The following is a 19,617-nucleotide window of genomic DNA, read 5'->3' as shown; positions in this document are numbered from 1 at the left end:
TACGAAGAATGTTGAACTGAGAGAGCAAGCATCGTACCTCTTCCATGCGTTGTGGGAGGGATTTCGACAAATAGCGGATCAGCCTATTGGTTATTTCAACGTAATCACCACAGAATGAATTTTTTGTTGATATTGACCGGCAAAAAAAATTTTTTATATAAAGAGGGTAAAAATCTCCATCGTGTTTTACATCGCAGAACAAAAAAATCATGTAACAGGGAGCACCGTACCTGCAAATCAAGTACTGAAAACTAAGTATTGTTCTGTGCATTAACCAGCCGATATTGTCTCACGCACTCCTAGACTACAATATGGTACAATATGCATATACAGAATACACTAGAGAATAAGATACGGTTATATCAGCAATAGGATACAGAATAATATTAATTATATATTATATTATATATTATATATAATATAATATATAATTATATATTATATATAATATTAATAACAGTAACAATAACAAATGACAATTACAGTACATCACTCTGGCGAGAAACTTGCGCACACGTGTCGTCTGCGTCGTTTTCGTGAGAGCCACCTATCGGTCAAAGTTGTCATTCTTTGGACAGATCAGTCCTTACCGGACAATCGTCTAAACTGTTGAAAGTTTGGGGCAGTGAAGGCCAAAGAAACAGGGGTCGACTGTATTTATTTCCAGCGCATCATGACATAACAATATAAAGGCTAAATACTGTGGAATGATACCCTGCGTTTGTTTTTTGTTATATTTTTGCAAATTTTAGCCGAGCAGCGATGCGATACTTTAATCATGATCATGAATGACACACAGTAACTTCTTTTCATACATAGAGTGGTCCATCGGTGGAGCCCTATTCAATGGCAGCCAAGATGGTCGGTTCACTCGAGCAGGTTCCACAAACATTCCTATCTTTGAAGCATGAAAACAGAGTTAATATGAGGAGCCGATCAAGTTAGCGGATAACCGATCAACTTAGCGATAACCGCACTTATGCAAGATGCATATATATAGCACAAGTATTGCCAAGCAACACCTATAAGAGATAGCAATCAGTGGTCTAGCGTTTATCCAAAAACAGGAGATAAAGTCTATTCATCATATATATGTATATTCTTATGTTCACAGGCTTACTGGATGAATTAGGAACAGATCTGCCATCGTGCCTACTCTTGAATATTCACAGAACTCCCTCTAAATGTTACGAAAGAGACCTCCTCAGCCTAGCAAGCTTATGTGATGAATAGTGAGAGAAGACGTTACCTCTGACTGATTCGAGTGGTGCCCAACTGTTTATAATGTTGTTGGTGGTTTTGAAAATAATCGGGGCCCCTTAGAAAAGAGATACAGTGCAGTGAAATGAGAGAATCCCTCACAATTATGGCGTCTCGTGGCATTTCAGTGCGTTTGCACAAAAGGTTGATGACAGGATAAAACAACTCTCAGATAAGTCTGCCAAACAGTAGCTACGAAGTGAACTTCAAAAAGAAATTTTACTTTAAAAAGTACCGGTGTCTGCCTATCAACTGCTACAGTTAATAGCTATTAACTGTTAGCTATTAACGTGCAAACATCCATGTTATGTCCGAATCAGGAACATTTTAATGAGGGAAAGTTAGCCTTTAGTTAGTGTCAACTTCCTGCCTATGATCCTATTAACTTATGAAAAGGACTTCGACCATGGTACGATGGTTTCAATACATCACGTGACTCATGCGGTCCCAACTTGTTTGTTGAACTACATATGCAGTGTCAAGAATTGGTACTATGACGTACACCTTCCATTAGACCAGAATTAATAGTGTACCAAATGACCTCTATTCAAGGCAGTTTCTAGCTGCCCACTACTTGAGCAGTTAATAAGTGGGTCGTCAACGCCCCAACCGGTAATGAAATAGGTGAATATCTATAGCTAAATTGGTGCAGTCATTGAAGGTCAGCTGGAGCCACTTATAATAGTAGTAAGTAGATGTGCAAGTAAGTCGGTCCTAAAAATACATCCTCATTCCTCTATTAGAAGCCAGAACTCTCACTGGTTTCAGTTTGGTCATTAATCACTGTGGAGAATGCGAGGGCTGTATTTGGTTCCTGCTTCCTGCAGTTCCTGCCATTACGGAGAGCGATACAGTGATATTCTCTGCCTGCATTGCTTAGGGCCAGCAATATTTAGCACTGTTACAACGATCTCTCAAGAGGTGGTAAGGTGACCCAGATTGAAAAAAGCACTGCGCAAGCAAGCGACGCGCTGGATCCAAACTAGTGAGACGCTTGAACAAGACAATGGAGTGTATCACTGTTCATTCGTTTCAAAGGCAGTTTTTCGTAATCAACAGAGCTTAGGATATCTCTTCTTTCCAATAGACTATTGTATTCAGATACAAATGCTATTCGTTTCAAGTTATTAATCCTTTCACTGCCATCCACGTACAAATTTAGCTATCGGCCTACTGCCAGCCATTTTACCGAAAATTGCCGATATTGTGTCATGATATGTATACAATATTTTTTTAATTTCAAACTTTATCTAGAACATTTTTGTTACACATTTTATTTTGCCAACATTTTCACCAACACTGCTATGCAAAAAATTCAATGTATCTATATTTTGTGCGATGATAAAGCTATGTGAAGCTACAATCGCTTCGAAGCTAAAACAATCCTACACAATGTTCCTTACTCTTACAAAACTATTACTTTCACCACTATCAGAGTCAGTGCTGCTACTTTAATGTATAATCACGAAAATCTAAATCTGAATTGGATATATTGTCATCAACATAAGTAATTACCTGTTTTCTGACTCGCGCTGTACTTAACATAACTTACACAAAAACTGCTTGTTTTTGGTTATTGGACAACACTGTCAATATAATATACCATAAAAATCTTAAAAGCTGCGGGTTATGTTGTCAACGAATAACAAAATTCAGTTACTACGCAATTGCTGGGAAAGTCGCAAAAATACGTCTACGGCAGTCGACCATAGAAAACGCATAAATGAGTCTACAGCAGTGAAAGAGTTACCAATGCCATACACCTAACTACGGAAAAACTCATTGCGTATAGCTAATGCATTCGTAATATTTTGTGTTAATAAAATATTTAGTAATTCAGTGGACAACTGCCAATTGCATTGATTATATGATATGGGTGATGAGATGAGATGATATTATATGGGTGGCATTTGGCATAAACTTTTCTTAAGAAAAACCCAGATTCTCCTGTTAACTTCTTCCATCTTTACTCACCACACACGAAGCCTTAAAAATCAAATTGAGAGGCCACAGAATTGTGTATAGCAGAGAACAGGATCGATAGCAGGAACAAAAGTTGAATAACGCAGCACAAACCCAATCAGATATATAACAATCAATTGTTACATATATTTTAAGTAATTTTTAGTACGTTATATGTTACAATTGTTAGTTTTTATTACAACTGCACAAAACTGGAACATAAAGTTTCAACATCAAATCTCGGAGTGAAACAATTTACCGTGAAACCTCTATTTGAACGCCACCTTTATTTCAAACTGTCACCTCTAATAGAATGCCACTATAGAAGGGTCGAAAAATACAGCTACATGGCATTCAAATAAATGTTTTACGATAAATTAATAAGAGAGCGCTGGTGGTTGCGTCACATAGGAAAGCGCCTGGCATTTGATTTGTATATAAAAACCACTCTAAAACATGCACAACCTATGGGCAACTCCAAAAATTCATAGTGTAACATTTTATTAATGTTGTGAATCATCAGGAATCTAACACTGGGGTGGGGGTGCCCCTTGAATGGTTCACATAGCAATAGTAATTGAATAATTCATCTCATCAAACGCTTGGTTCAGGAATTAATGACTTATTCACTGAATCTCACGATGACAACATCGAATAACGATCAGGCCACATTGGTAAGCAAACAAATAACAGACCTCAAATATCTTCTTTAATGTACTTGCGTAATATTACTGAGAAAAATTACTCTGCGGCTGGCATATGGTGAGGACATGTTGACACAAATGGTTGCCGGGGTAACGAGATAAAGAGGATACGCATAGTTTATCACACAAAAGTGCTAGTCAGGGACCATAAGTCATTTATCGACAAGTGGAAGCCGTGCCTGCAACTCAATCTGATTGTATAGGGGATAAGCATTATTGTAAATGTTATTGCCTGTTCATACTGTCATTTTTACACTACTAATCCATTTATGGAATCTAGTTCCTTCTAGTTAGTGTTTGTTGAAGGAAAGAATGACACACCCATACCTAGGATTGTTTCATTTTGAGGCTGACTAAGGCCTGTTGCACACTATATCGCTGTATGTCCGTGTTGTCCTGTTAGCGTTCGTCATCGACTATGTGCACCGGGGACCGATAGCATCGACGAAGCAATGCGGACACGTCAGCAAAGTTTGCAGCTATCAAACTTTGCCGATATATCGCCGACAGCCTGAACAATGTGAACCATTTCGGTGACAGTAATTCGTGGTCCCGGATAGCGTGATTTATTTATTTCTGTTTATGATAGTAGCTGAGAGACTAGAATGTGACTCGAGCATGCGCAAACAAAGAAGTTGCTTCACACAAAAATTACAAAGAAAAATGAGAACACCACATCCCGGAGTATTCGCTGATGCAAACGCGGATAGGCTTTTGATAGCGCGATTATTGTTATCATCGACCATCACTGAAGTATTGCGGCATTAACGTCGAGATTATAAAGAATATCTGAACAGTTTCACTGCCTTGATGCGTCAGCACTACCGACAGCATCAGCACTACTGTGATCAGTGTTTGTAAACAGGAAGTGGTCATGTTATTGTCAAGCAGCCAATTCTAAGTGAATTTTTCAACCCGTTGCCAAGTGAGTGCATCGTCTGCATAGACAGAAACACACTCGAGGTGCACAAATCCATGAGTAATCTTTGTTTCTCACATTTTCCCAATTCGTACTTTACAGTCAATTACAAAATAAAACTGAATCAATCTACAAAAGTTATTGAGTCTAGATAAAAATTATTTAAAATCAAATCTTGTATTTACATTCAAATAGTTTAAAACCAAACCAAGTCTTTACAATAGCATAAAATTAAAAACACTTTATTTATGTTTATTTATGTTTAGTCATAGAATTAATTTTGAACATAAACATAAGATAACCAACTAATTATACTCATATACCTGTATATCTTAAAATACATTTAGCTATTTATAGAGACAGTAATGCTACAGTAATGGGCCTAATATGGCCCCTCATACTTCCTGTGATCTAACTCTCTCTATCTCTGCACTTTACTCTGACATGACCTATGCCTGTGTAAAAAACACATTTCAAATATCGTTTTCCCTGTACTTCAACGTAAAATTTGTGCACATTGAAATGTTTTGTTAAATTTGCTGCATGAAATTGAGTCCACATACTTGACCTTCATCTTTGGAGCCACTAAGGTACTTGTCAGTGCACCCACAATGCTGTATCATCATGTATGCATAATCTATTATATGCAGACTCGTGTTTATGACATTGCGAAACGAACCAGATGCCAAAAAAGTTAAGGAAAGTGTTGCAAAAGGTTGACAAATATACAGACAGTCATAAATTAGATGGTTTACGCAAAAGTGTTTCAGCATGGCTAACATACTGGGTGTTGACAGGACAGTTTTACATCCTCTTAGTGTGAAAGTAATGAGTGTGTTCACGACACCTATAGTGTGTTAACAACACCCATAATGTGCTCACGACACCCATAATGTGTTCACAACACCCATAGTGTGCTCATGACACTCATAGTGTAGTCCATGACACCTATAGTGTGTTCATGACACCCATAGTGTGCTCATGACACCCATAGTGTGCTCATGACACTCATAGTGTAGTCATGACATCCATAGTGTGTTCACGACACCCATGGTGTGTTCACGACACCCATAGTGTGCTCATGACACTCATAGTGTAGTCATGACATCCAGTGTGTTCATGACACCACCTATAGTGTGTTCATGACACCCATAGTGTGCTCATGACACCCATAGTGTGCTCATGACACTCATAGTGTAGTCATGATATCCATAGTGTGTTCACAACACCCATAGTGTGTTCACAACACCCATAGTGTAGTCCATGACACCTATAGTGTGTTCATGACACCCATAGTGTGCTCATGACACCCATAGTGTGCTCATGACACTCATAGTGTAGTCATGACATCCATAGTGTGTTCACGACACCCATAGTGTGTTCACGACACCCATAGTGTGCTCATGACACTCATAGGGTAGTCATGACATCCAGTGTGTTCATGACACCCATAGTGTGCTCATGACACCCATAGTGTGCTCATGACAACCATAGTGTGCTCATGACACTCATAGTGTAGTCATGACACTCATAGTGTAGTCATGACACCTATAGTGTGTTCATGACACCCATAGTGCGCTCATGACACCCATAGTGTGCTCATGACACTCATAGTGTAGTCATGATATCCATAGTGTGTTCCAACACCCACAGTGTGTTCACGACACCCATAGTGTGTTCACGACAGCTATAGTGTAGTCATAAGAGACATGGTGTATAAACAGGACCATTCGTATGCATACACTGTAGTGTGCTATGACGAGCTATATACATCATGTTCTTGGAGAGATGACTCAAGTGAAACTTCAAGCTAAACAAGTAATAAATTTAAAATTTCAACTTACGTTCATTCCCATCATGCCGTGCTGCAACAGAGAAACACAGATTTAATATTCATAGTGATGCACCAATGATTTTCTACGCTCACTTAATTTTGCTCAGCAAAATGTTAGAGTCGATTTTTAGCCAAGGATTAAGTAGATAAGTCCGCCCTTTTTTAATGGTATGAAAACTGAAAACAAAACAAGCAGCAACTAGAAGATATGAGAAATTGGCAATACAACTAACATTCCAAAGTCTTTTATCTAGTAGCAGACAGATCATGGCATTTTGCTGATAAATGGTCATATATTCAGTCAAGGTTAAAGCTAAGGAGCTTTCGATTAGTTAAATTATGTTATAACTCACTCTACATTCTAATTACATACACAACTCTATGGAAATCACCTTTCAATTATATACACAGCTCTATGGAAATCACCTTCCAGCTTTATGTACAGCTCTACAGAAATCACCTTTTAGTTGTATACGCAACTATATGGAAATCAATTTTCAGTTATACACACAACTCTATGGAAATCACATTTCAATTATATACACAGCTTTATGGAAACCACCTTCCAGCTATATACACAGCTCTATGGAAATCACCTTCCAGCTTTATGTACAGCTCTATAGAAATCACCTTTTAGTTGTATACGCAACTATATGGAAATCAATTTTCAGTTATACACACAACTCTATGGAAACAACTCCTTTTGTATTCAAATTTGACTAGTGATTGCCGAGAAATTATATCAGCATATTGTCACTGAGTTGTCTGCCCCTGCTAATGCATACTTGTGTTTATGCTTTAGTGCTCTTGATAAGTAGTTTCTATGGGTTTTCCTGGGTATCTAATTGAAACATGATTTTCAAAGATTTAATGGTGAGAAAGCAATTTTGATAGAGCCATAAGTACATTGAAAGGTAATTTTCATAGAATCCTATTTAAATTGAAAGGTTATTTCCATAGAACAAGGTAATTTTCATAGTGCCGCAAGTTAGAACTGGTTGGAACTGGTTGGAAAGTTGGAACTGGATGGAATCAGTTAAGGTCCAAACACAGGAGGCGATTTTATCGTGTGCATCATGAGGAGCGTGAAGATATCGCTGGCGTGTGCCTAAACACACTTGAACGATTCACCAACAAACGATAACATGGGCACGCTCACAAACTGCCAATAAAATTCCATATCATTAGTTTCTTCGGAGCTGTTAATAATTTAGGTAAGTCAATATGACGCCGCCTAGGCAACGACATAAACAACATCCGCTTTTGTTATTAGGCCTATCTCACTTTCACGGATTGTACACTACAAGAAGACATAAAAAACGAATGGCTTCAAATGTTGGTTTTCAACTGGAATTTTTTGTAATTTTTGTGTGTTATGTCATACAGGACCGGAAGTGCTTTTATTGAATTTATGAGCCAATTCAGTGTTCGTTCTGATGATATTTCAATTGTAACAAAATAGCAAAATGTTGCTGTTGTATGTTGGTGAACATCGATAAGAAATAACTACCCGCCATAAAAATGCATGTTGGGAAAAACCAACCAATAGAAATACGTCTCGCTAGCGATAAAGTTGTGATAGAGAATGTCTAGCGTTATCGCTCTACATGAGCTCACTGAGCGAGTTCTAGCGCAGATTAGAGCCATGCAGGGCGGTATAGCTCTAAATATCGCCTAGTGTGTTTTCACCATAACAGTTTCTTGCAATCCACTTTTCATAAAAAATACTAGACTTGTGCGATTACCAGCGAGTGATTACTAAAGTTAAAAGGTAGATATGTAGAAGAAAGCCACGGTTTCTATAACTTTTTACGTTAAAAGATCACTAATATTCTTATAACTACAACTGAAGGAAACTTGGCACTAGTTCCTAAGGCTAATGTTACCTCTATCAGATAGTCAGCAGTGAATAGCTAGAGTAAGTTGCTCTATGGTGTCGGCGTGTAGCATGAGCTCCAACACATTTGTTTTTCCCATTTTTAAGCTATTATCCGTTAGGTATTTAGTCTAATCTTATGTTTTCATCTCACTAAGTAATACTCTAGCTGGGCTACATTTCGCTGATGCACTCGCTGATAGGGACGCATGATGGCAATTCTTATGGGTAGATTTGAGGATAGCTAAAGGATACTCACCCCTCCCATGGGCGTAGTGCCATTCATATCCATCATCATAGTGCTAAAAAAAGAACAACCTTGTGATAAATCAAACATTTTTGTATGAGCTAATGTATCTGATATCAACTACCGAGTAGGACATGAAGATTTCTTTGCTAGCTAGCATATTATCTAGATGTGACAGTATAGCTAAAAGTGACAGTATATCTAAATGCTACAATATAGCTAAAAGTGACAGTATAGCTCGATATCGCAGTATGTTGCTGACTAAGAAGTTAAACAGCTGGTGAGTTTGGGGTTACCAAGTTCTTGGTCATTGCACCCGCAATGCCTGTATCAAAATCTATGTACATTTAAACTATAATATATATTTTTATGCAGTCTCATATTGTTGTCTCATGTACAACAGCCATGCATAACAGCCCCCTACTCACTACTTAACTCCTATTATCTACTGATGGCATACTAAAATGTTATCTCTAAACCTTTATACGCCTTGTTTATGAATTTAGTCTTGCAAAAACATCACAGCTGCCGTAGCCATAAGCTAGCGCATATATAGGGTATATATGGTGAATTCTCACCGGTTTGTGTTTGTTAACACATAGCATGATGAAAGGCATAAAAAAGCAGACACAAAGCACAGCTCTGTATCGCAACTGGCAACTCTGCTAGTAGCAGATATGTGAACTCACTGATCAGGATTCTGCGCTGATGAAAACTGATAATTGAGTCAGCAGCAATTCTACAGGTGAAACAGGGTTGAGCCAGTCGAGACCATAGACCAGCCTAACTTGTTGATTCGTCAAGCAAGTCACTATCAACGGATTAAGTATACATGATCTCACTCACCTCGACTCGCCGTGGCCCATGCCTGCATGATCCATGCCTCCATGGTTCATGTCCATGCTGAGATCAGTTTACTAGCTATATCAGCTTCAAGTTGCAGCCTGTAAGAGGGGTATGTCTAGCTATTAATGCCTGTGAGAGTCAGCCAAAGCGCTAACTATAATCGTAGACCCCTCTAGCTTATTGTTGAGTATTTTCTCAATATCGATATCATGGTCAGGGGTTTTGCATGTTTCCTCATTCTGAGATTTTCCAAGATAATTCTAATAAGTCTTAAGAATGGGTTAACTTTAAATAGAGCTGACCAAAGATCAGCTGATCACCTGTCATATGTTAAAAACCAACAGCCAATTTTTATTATTATTATGTTTTTACTGCTTTGTGAGGTAATGAGAGCTTTTAACGATTTGAAAGAAAAAACCACAGCGACAATGACAACACATTGATAATGATAGATTTCCATAGCATATTACAGAGCGATTCATCAGAATGACCTTGTTGCACGCTATATCACATTCAACGGGAAAAATCAAACATACCAGTACATAGCAAAACTAACTTATAATCAGCTGCAGTTTTATTTGCGTGGCAAGGCCAATGAAGAAGATTTATTGCATGTCCAGCACATCAAAGCTAACCCAATAACCATTGCCAAATTCTCCCTCTCATTACTTGCTTAACTTTAGCCTAGTAAAGCTACATTAAAATCAGTCTATGAGCCAAATATGAAATCGGCAAAGGGCAGATGAAATAAATACTAAAATAATTAAATAAAAAGCATGAATGTACCACGCCAATGAGTGAGCAAACTCTGAGTAAGTAACCATGATTTGTTCTTCATATATTCCTTGTTATCGACACTAGATGAAGTACATTTTAAGCCTTAAGAAAGTGAATAGATTAAATAAAGAAAATGAGCTGAATTGTCAAAAAAGTGAATTAGAAGGCGAATTTAGCTTACTCTATTTCAAATTGAGTTATCTAAATTTTATTACACAAATCAATAGATTTTTAAAGTTTACGCTTTTGCCAACATAGTTTATCAAAAACATCAAAGCACAGGTATACTGTGGATAAACAACACAGTGACAAAATATCTAAAGATTTCCAACTTATACCTTACCACTAACACCAGCCTACCGAATGACAATTGCTAACTCCGGTTGACCAGTTTATCAACAGTTCATTAGCCCTAAATCGTAACTAGCAAACTTTTGATATGGAGAGTCGGTTCTTAGACCCCTCAATGTATCAAAAGTGCGCCCGGCAACGGTCATTGGATTGTTTACGGAGGGGTTTTAATCCCATCAGCTGCGACAATCGGCTTTAAGAATTTTGCCAGGAATCTTAGAACTAGCCATTCGAATCAGCTTACACGTTAAAGAATCGCGATACAATGTTTCTTAAAAGGTTTTTTTACAATGTTTCTTTGTCTGTTAACGCTTTAACTCGGACTATTTATCATTCATAGAGCAACAACTATCAGGCAAACCAGTGCCGCGCATGAGAAAGTTGCGCGACCAATGGAAGTGTATATTGACTTTGCTAGTTTCCAAACAAACAGGCAACACCTACTGTTTTTATAAAATCTATAATGGAAAGATACTGAAATACAATACAAAAGTAGCTAACATTTGCATTAGTTTTAATATTGAATGTTTTATTATACACCATTTGAAAGAAAAGAAAGAAAATTCATTGCAAGATGGTTCTAGTAATTTTATAATATAACCTATTAAATAATATAACCCATTATTTATTTTGGGTTATATTTATAATATAACCCATTATTTTAAAATATAACCCATTTAAAGCGCAAGTCAAAGCACAAGCCTTACCTAAATTTGCACACACTTTGCACATGTAGCTCCAATTTTGATAGGTTTTGCACCTGCAACCAGATTTTGGTTTGTGTTTTTAGAAAAATCATATATTTTGAGGTCTGTGTAAAAAATTGCCGTGTTGAAATTGAAATACCACCATGGTACTATTTCGCGAAAGATTTAAATGTATGTTTTCTAGTGCTCCTGTACTTTTATTGCTCTTGTACTGAAGTCTCTTGCTGATTTTTTTAGCACTGGCTTATATGGGTCAGCATGTTGGGTTGTTTTAGAATTTGGCTTTGTGATCTTTCAGCGTTATAAAGGCATTCTGTTCAGCAGTAGTAGTCAGTACTAGCTCACTGAATACCAGTACTAGATGACCTCGGTGATGATAGACTCAGTTTCACCTTTTATTTTGACCGCTTTGTTTTTTTTGTCACCCTTTTATAGTATTTTGTTATATTTTTGTGTTGGAGCTGCTTGTAGGTGTCAGACTCCATTTTCTAGAAGTTCGTTGTTTTGTCTGCTTCTATAAGCAGTTTTGTGCTGTCTGTGTTACACTTATATATATATTACATATATTATATATATACACATAATACACATATATATACACAAATATATATACACATATATATATACACAGACAACATATATATATATATATTTATATATATATATAAATATAATATAAATATATAAATATATATACACATATATAATCACAGACAACATATATATATATATATATATATATATATATATATATATATATATATATATATATATATGTTGTCTGTGTATATATATATATATATATTATATGTGTATATATATTTATATTATATTTATATATATATATACACTTACATATATATGTTGTCTGTGTTATATATATTGTCTGTGTTATATTGTCTATATATATATATATATATTGTCTGTGTTACACTTTAGAATGTCATCTAGCTTTTTTGAATTGCTAGAAATGCTGTTCAGAATTGCTATCTAAATTACTATATAGAATTGCTGTTCACGTTTCTAAATGTAATGTTGATAATCACTGTATGTAATCTCTCTTCGAACTTGGTTAATTTTCTAATGTTTGCTAAAGTGGTTGAGGTCTTAAATTAGTGTTTCCACGTCTGTTGCTGAGACTTCTGGGTTTAGGTGGAAGAACTCATTTCATATCATTCTTCTAGATGTTCTAGAATGTTCTAGATGTTACACTTGCACGATTTCTATATGAACACGCTATTTGATGGTATGAGTATACACTTTGTAGAGTAATAGAGGTTTATACATTCTATTCTCAGTACACAGCTGTAACAATTTTATATATACCGGTTTATAGAGATTTAATTTTATTACCGGTTTATATATAGATATATATAATTACAACTAGGGTTTTACTATATCATAAGCTAATACAGTAAAATAATTCTAAAATCAAAGAGCTCTACAAGAACAACAGAGAGCTCTACAAAGAGCTCTACAAAAAGCTCTACAAAGAGCTCTACAAGAGTAACACCAGCCAACCAGGTAGAACACCAGCAAATCAGAAAAAAGGAAGAGAAATCAGACACCAACTTGAAATTTAGTAGCAGCATGATAATTGACAAGACAACTCATGAAACTGACTATAACTGCAAAGATAAGCACAACTATTTCTACAACTAGTAGATATATAGTATATATTTATATATATGAACACATGGGGCATGAATCAAAAATCTGGTACTGTTATGGGGCATTTGACTACATATGGAGCGCCCCATGTGATTGGTTATCTAAACACAATCTAAACCAGTGTAGAATGTGTCAAAATCATTCCTAGCAAATTTGCACTTTATAACAATTCCTGAATGAATTTTGGAGTTGCTTTCTGCGGCAAACAACTCCAAAATTTTTAATTGTTTTTAAAATAAATTATAAGTTGCGGTGTCCAGTGCATCATGCACATGAAGACCTCGAATCTAGGGGTAAGGTAATACGCTCAGATTGGAGGTAATTGCTAAGCGTATTGATATCCTTAGGTTTTTGCCACAATAAAAAAATTAATATAATAAAATGTAAATATAATAAATTTCTTCTAGAAGTCAGATCGCTGCAGCCAAGATAGTTGTCAGTTATCAGTTATCTCGAGGAAAAATCTGGTGTAATTAATACAATACAATTAAGCTTACCGAAAGCTACGTGTTCATTCGCTGCCCAATTTAACTTCTAGACCAGGCGTAATAAAATACCTCAAACCTTGACAAATACTTTATTAACCACTTTAATCAAAGTTTACTGTTAACCAAAATAAGGAAGAAAACTGAGAATTAAAGATATATACAATAGCTGTAATTGACCACAAATTCAGATCAAAGTGACTGTGGCAAAGTAGAAGAAACAAATTCCTAATAGTCTTGCTTAGAGGTGTTAGATGCTGTACTGCTTTTAAATAAGTTGTGAGCTCTCGCGCGCAATACCGCCAACGATCAGTGCGGGAGAGCCTTTTTAATTTTCAGCAAAATCGTTTTGGGTGGTACAGTTGTCTTGCGTTGCCATAGCCTGTTGAGTGTGTTTTTTCCCACTGGGTCCATCTTGGTTTTTGGTCCCTGAAAAATAGATGAGTCATTCAGTTGATTGTACGTCACAAAAGTTGGAGTTGCTGGAAGTACAAAGTACAAAGCTGCACAATATTATTATTATGCAGTTTTTCTACAATATAGCTCATTACAATAATGAACAAGTTTAAGGCAGCATACTATGCATTTTGTAAAATTCAAAAATTTGCTAAAGAATACCAGAAAAATGCATTATCATCTTGAGGGATTTACAACAACATCGCATAACAATGTTTCCAGTTCAATTTGCTCACACAAACTGATGACAGTTTACTTTCAGCAGCCCATGTGAATACTCAAATAATTAGACCAAACAGCATTGAGCAGCTGAGACTGTCAGAACTCTACGAAACCAATGTTTACACTGCTTGAAATAGTTTTCCCTGGTTTTTAGAGTTGTATTTCTACGAAAGAAAAATTTGCAAAAACAAAATTATTTTTTTAACGTATTGAGTAAAATGTGTTGTTTTGCCCTATTCTAGCAAAGTCACCAGTAAATAATATAGACTTCGTACTTTGCATACGTGTTTACATAATATCTAAGCTAGAATATCTGGTTCTTGATGTGAACAATTATTCGTGCAGTTGTTATTAGTATTATACCACTTAGCATTGGTAGGCAAACAGAACATCCTACTATGGTTTTCAAGCTTTTTTAACCAATTCATATAGTTTACAAACATAAAAGAACATCATACAATAAAACACCAATTCTTAAGTTTTCCCTACTAATTTTGAGGCTATAATCAGTGGTTTAATATTTAGTTCCATGACACTAACTTTTTCTAACACGACATGAAAAATAAGTTAAAATTTGAATTTCACAGCCTTTTATTGTAGATATGTTTGAACTGATGACACAACATACTGTAGATAGTTACACATGTCCAACATGCAAATTAAATTATCGATGTTTATGCAAAAGAATATAAATCATAATGCTACCTTGTCTTTCTGTCACACCTTGTGTATCTGATACACTCATTGTAGCAATGCAGTCTGCATCGTTCTCACCCTCCTCTTCTTCAACAAGATGGGTGATGGGTACCTCTTTATCACCCCAACGTGTTTCACCCACATTAGACAATTTTATTGATACATAGTTATCACCTAAAAATATTTACCAAAAAATAATTATCAGCATCACAAGCAGCGTTGAGTTTGGTTGGCAATAAATGCTATGAGTTTTTTAATATACTTGATTCATTCTTATTTACCTGAGATTTTTGTTGGCACATACAGTGGTGACCAGTAATCAACCGATTTTGCAGGCGGTAATTTTGCTAAAAAATACTGGTGCAGCACGATTGAATCCTCGACCTGTTTAAATATTTAAATTCAAAAATTTTCAACTTGAAAATTTTAAAAATTTTCAACTTACTGCTGAAATAAGGTTTGATAACAGTCAAGTTTACTAATTGGTTAGCAACAAACCCACAATAATTTATTTCATTTTTCTCAAACTGGTTAAATGGCAAAAATTGAATAAGTTCCATTACTTCTAATCTTGTCCACATTTAGCAAATTATTGTAATAGTAATATCAGTGACAACAGAGAGTAATGCTTCTAAAAAACCAACAATTGCATAACATCTTCAGAAGTATGATACTAGAAAAATTGTTCATTGCCTAGCTTTCACTTTTTAAGTATATGTAAATGCCCGGCGTACTAGATATCATTTTTTGCCTTAAAACTTGTGTATTCAATTTAAAATGGAGCTTAAAACCAGTAGGTAGTTTGTTACTTTCTTCATCACTTAGCAACAGCAATGAAGAAGGTAACCAACTTCTCCTAAAAGTATAATACAGTCTACTTTTAGTAATCACATGCAAAACATCACCAGGTTGTCATAATGGTAATTTGCTAAACAGATTGTCAAGTAAATTACCTGCATGTTTTTTGCTAGCCGATGGCCTTAGCTTACATTCTCTGATATGTCTAGTGAGTGTTTTCCTTGCATAGAAGCCATAACAATGTCGACATGACAGATATTTGTGTGCCGGAAAAGCGCTTTCAGGCCTTCTGGCAACAGCTAATTCTCCGCTGCCACTTTCGATAACCTAAAAATGTAGTTCAGTTAGATAAACTTCAGCGTCATATTGAAATCTGTCGAACTCCAAACTTTTTACAATAATGCTATTTAGATGCAGATTGGAAGACAAACTATGGTTAAAAAAGAAATATTCAAAAGCATCCATTAGTTCATTAAGGCTAGTTCTCCTGTAACCATTCATTGTTACTGGCCTATCATGGGGCCAGTAACAATGAACTGGCCTATCATGTGGCCTATCATGGGGCCAGTAACAATGAATGCCCAGATCTGACAAAACACAGCAACTCAAATTCTCATATTTTCCACTATGATGAACTTTTTTCTGGTTTTTACACAGTAGCAGTGGCATTGCGAAATCATAGAGTGAACTCATTTAAAATAGTGATTGGGTGATACGACTTAGCGCACTGGTATTTGGTTCAGATGGTTTTAAGAAGCAGATTTTTAGTTTATCTAGTATGAAGAAAAATAGAGATTCAAAATACTTATATTTACATTAGAGCTCATTAATTACTATAATTACGTTAATTACTAAAGTCCTATAACTCTATAACTACTTTCATGAAAGAGGATTACCAGATTAACTCCCATGATAAAAAACTAATGTATGTCCTTGTTCACGGAAGTGCCACGTACTTAAAACGCTTACTCAAAATTCAACTAAAATTGATTATACAAAATTTATTGGATACTTACGCACAAATACATTATGGTCGCAGTGTTTATGATTTGGTGTGAAAAGTGAAAGGATTACATTTTATAGAAGAGAAAGTGAAAAATTTTCCAACCACATGAAACTCATACGATTCAGGTTCGTTAATAAAATCATGAAGTAAAAGTTGTTCAATTCTACAAGATGTTAGAATGATATGGAGAATATGTTCTAAAACGTAATATTGGGAGCTTCGCCAAAGTTTACCACAAGTTTCTTTCGATTTTCATCACAGCATGGTCCAGAGTTGGGAAAGCGATGCGATTTTTAGCATAATGTTGCTGGCTAACAACAATGATAGACATAGTTTTTGCTCTTGATCAACTGATTAGTATTTTGGAAACGAAATAGAAAAACTAATTTTTCATACAGTAAATCTTCCCTTCAATGTCATTCATTCATCATCAATGTCAAATAACAGCATGCATGTAGCCTGTCTTGACAAACTGTTGTTTTTGTGAAGTTGTGTACCAAACAACCCAACCCCCCCCCCTCCCCCGTTGACCGGGCGAGCAAACACAACAGCTTGCTTGTCTCAAGACGTACGGCACCTGATCCATCAGCTGCACTTATAGGGAGTTGTTCTCTTCCGTCTACGCGGCTTGGTTGCGATGTTATGTCGGTCGCTCCACCAGTTCTACTAAAGTTTACCGCAGAGACTGGTTTTTGGTTAAACGTTGTAATCTTTTTTTCTACATAAATCTTGGCACAAAATTCGTTATGATTACCAATGGAGCGACTGACATAACATCGCAACCGAGCCGCATAGACGGAAGAGAACAACTCCCTATAAGTGCAGCTGATGCATCAGGTGCAGTACGTCTTGTGACAAGCTGTTGTGTTGCTTGCCCGCTCAACGGGGGACAACTCCGCAAAAACAACAGTTTATCAAGACAGGCTACATGCAGACTTGAGGTGTAATAATACAGACTGCAGACTAAAAGGAGATAAATACAAAAGGCTGGTGCTCAATTTGCTATGATACCTTGATGTTGTGTTTGTAATTTCCAGCATTTTGAATTCGCCTCAGCTCAATGTCTCTTCTTCTGTAGTAAGACTTTTCCTCCTCGCCTTTTGATCTCACCAGCAATTCCTCCACCCACTTTTCAGTCGCATGCATATTTTGAATATGTCGACTGATTTTGCTTGTAAACTTTTTCTCACAATAATAGCAGTTATCTGGCTTGCTCCATTTTTATTGTTGCTCACGAAAGGTACTCTAACTATAAATATACAAAGTCATAAACACGTTGAACTGAAAAGTTTACTTTTTGACTACAGATGTCTAGCTTCACCTCTTCCTAAGCTTTCAAGAAATGCAAATATATATATTTATATAAATATATACAAGTATATTAAATATATGTATAAATATATTAAATATATATATACATTTATATATATTATATATATTTATATATATATACATTTATATATATGGATATATTAAATATATATATACACTTATATATATTATATATAAACATAAATATATTTATATATATAAAGTAGTATATATGAGTATATGCTCCCTCACTTCGGTTTGGTTGAGCACTCTGTGAGAGGTGTGGCACTATTAGCCTTTGTGCAAAGCTCATCACTTTTGGGATTTGAGCACTCTGGTGTCAGCACATTGACTTTCTTAGAGTCTGTGAGGCAGCTTAGTTGTTTCATGGCAGGAAATCAACTTTCATTGGTAATGGGATTTATGTCCCTTACCTAAGCTCTGAGCTGCACTGATGAGGCTTCAATAGCCGAAACAGTACTGCTGTCTGTAGCATGAATATATTTATATATTTATAATAATATATTTAATATATATTTCTATTTATATTTAGCTTATCTATTGATAACTTATGTACACATTTAAATAGTATAATTTTCGTACCATCAACCAGCTTCTCTTTCAAGCCCAAATATTTTGCTATTTTGGTATCTAGTAGTTTTGCATCAGGCTCCTTTGGCACTTCCTTCAAACTTCTGCTTGTGTCTGTATCGGCAACTCTGCGAGCAGCTGTAACTGACATGCGAGACCATCCAAAATCGCTTATGGAATGCGTAAATGACTTAAAGACAAATGTATTACACAGTTGATAACAAATAATAGGATTAGGTCTGTCTAACTAAAAATCAACTTTGGGAGTAAAATATATTGTAATAGAAGTAAAAGATTGCGGATCAGCAAATTTTAGAGATATTAGTACGGTTGCATTACTGGCACACCCCTAAAAACAGGAACTTCCGCAAAACATACAAGATTGTTTTGAAATATAAGCCATAATTTTAACACTCTAGAAAACCATATTACATCGTATATACAAAACCGAAGTCTGTGAAAGATAAATGAGAATTGTATAGCAAATCATGACTGCAGCGAGAATCAAAGAGGCAAAGTCAAATCTAAATATTCCTGAGCCAATCAGAGTCAAGGTAGCAAAATGATAAAAGCGTTTATTGGTGATTCTCTGTAGCTGAAGTAGGGAGTACAGATTCAAATAATTAGTTGAAAAGCAGTCTCGAGCACTTTTAGTAACAGATTAAATTTTATCCCTGGCATCAACCAGTTTGTTGCTAAGGAAATTTTGTATCTATCGACTGCGCCATCAATTTGCGCCTTAGTGACAGCGCTGACAGTATTTTGTTATATGTATCTATATGAAGGACACCGCCAGTAGACAAAATATTATAGAATCACATTAAAATATAATGTACTGCTGTGAACTGTACCTACTCAAAGCTTTATTGATTTCAAAGCAAGCAAATGATTACATATT

The 19,617-nt window shown here is 35.8% G+C and overlaps 1 protein-coding gene across 4 annotated transcripts in view; it reads right to left on the bottom strand.

The window, feature by feature from the left end:
- LOC137398648 (high affinity copper uptake protein 1-like) overlaps positions 1 to 10,826 on the bottom strand; it is a 28,496-nt gene extending 17,670 nt beyond the window's left edge. The window contains exons 1-4 of one of the 4 annotated variants that reach the window (XM_068084828.1): positions 10,764 to 10,826; positions 9,649 to 9,746; positions 8,815 to 8,857; positions 6,690 to 6,710 (exon numbers count right to left, since the gene is read on the bottom strand). In XM_068084828.1, coding sequence (XP_067940929.1) covers positions 6,690 to 6,710; positions 8,815 to 8,857; positions 9,649 to 9,704 — 120 coding nt within the window. In that variant the 5' untranslated portion in view covers positions 9,705 to 9,746; positions 10,764 to 10,826. Of the gene's footprint in view, positions 1 to 1,120; positions 1,261 to 6,689; positions 6,711 to 8,814; positions 8,858 to 9,648; positions 9,747 to 10,763 lie in introns of those variants that run through there. The other 3 variants (XM_068084830.1, XM_068084831.1, XM_068084832.1) reach the window with 3 other exon arrangements.
- Positions 10,827 to 19,617: the final 8,791 nt, after the last annotated feature.

Source organism: Watersipora subatra, chromosome 6 (genome assembly GCF_963576615.1).
Source record: "Watersipora subatra chromosome 6, tzWatSuba1.1, whole genome shotgun sequence".
Lineage (NCBI taxonomy): Eukaryota > Metazoa > Bryozoa > Gymnolaemata > Cheilostomatida > Watersiporidae > Watersipora > Watersipora subatra.
This window is presented reverse-complemented; position numbering and strand designations above follow the sequence as displayed.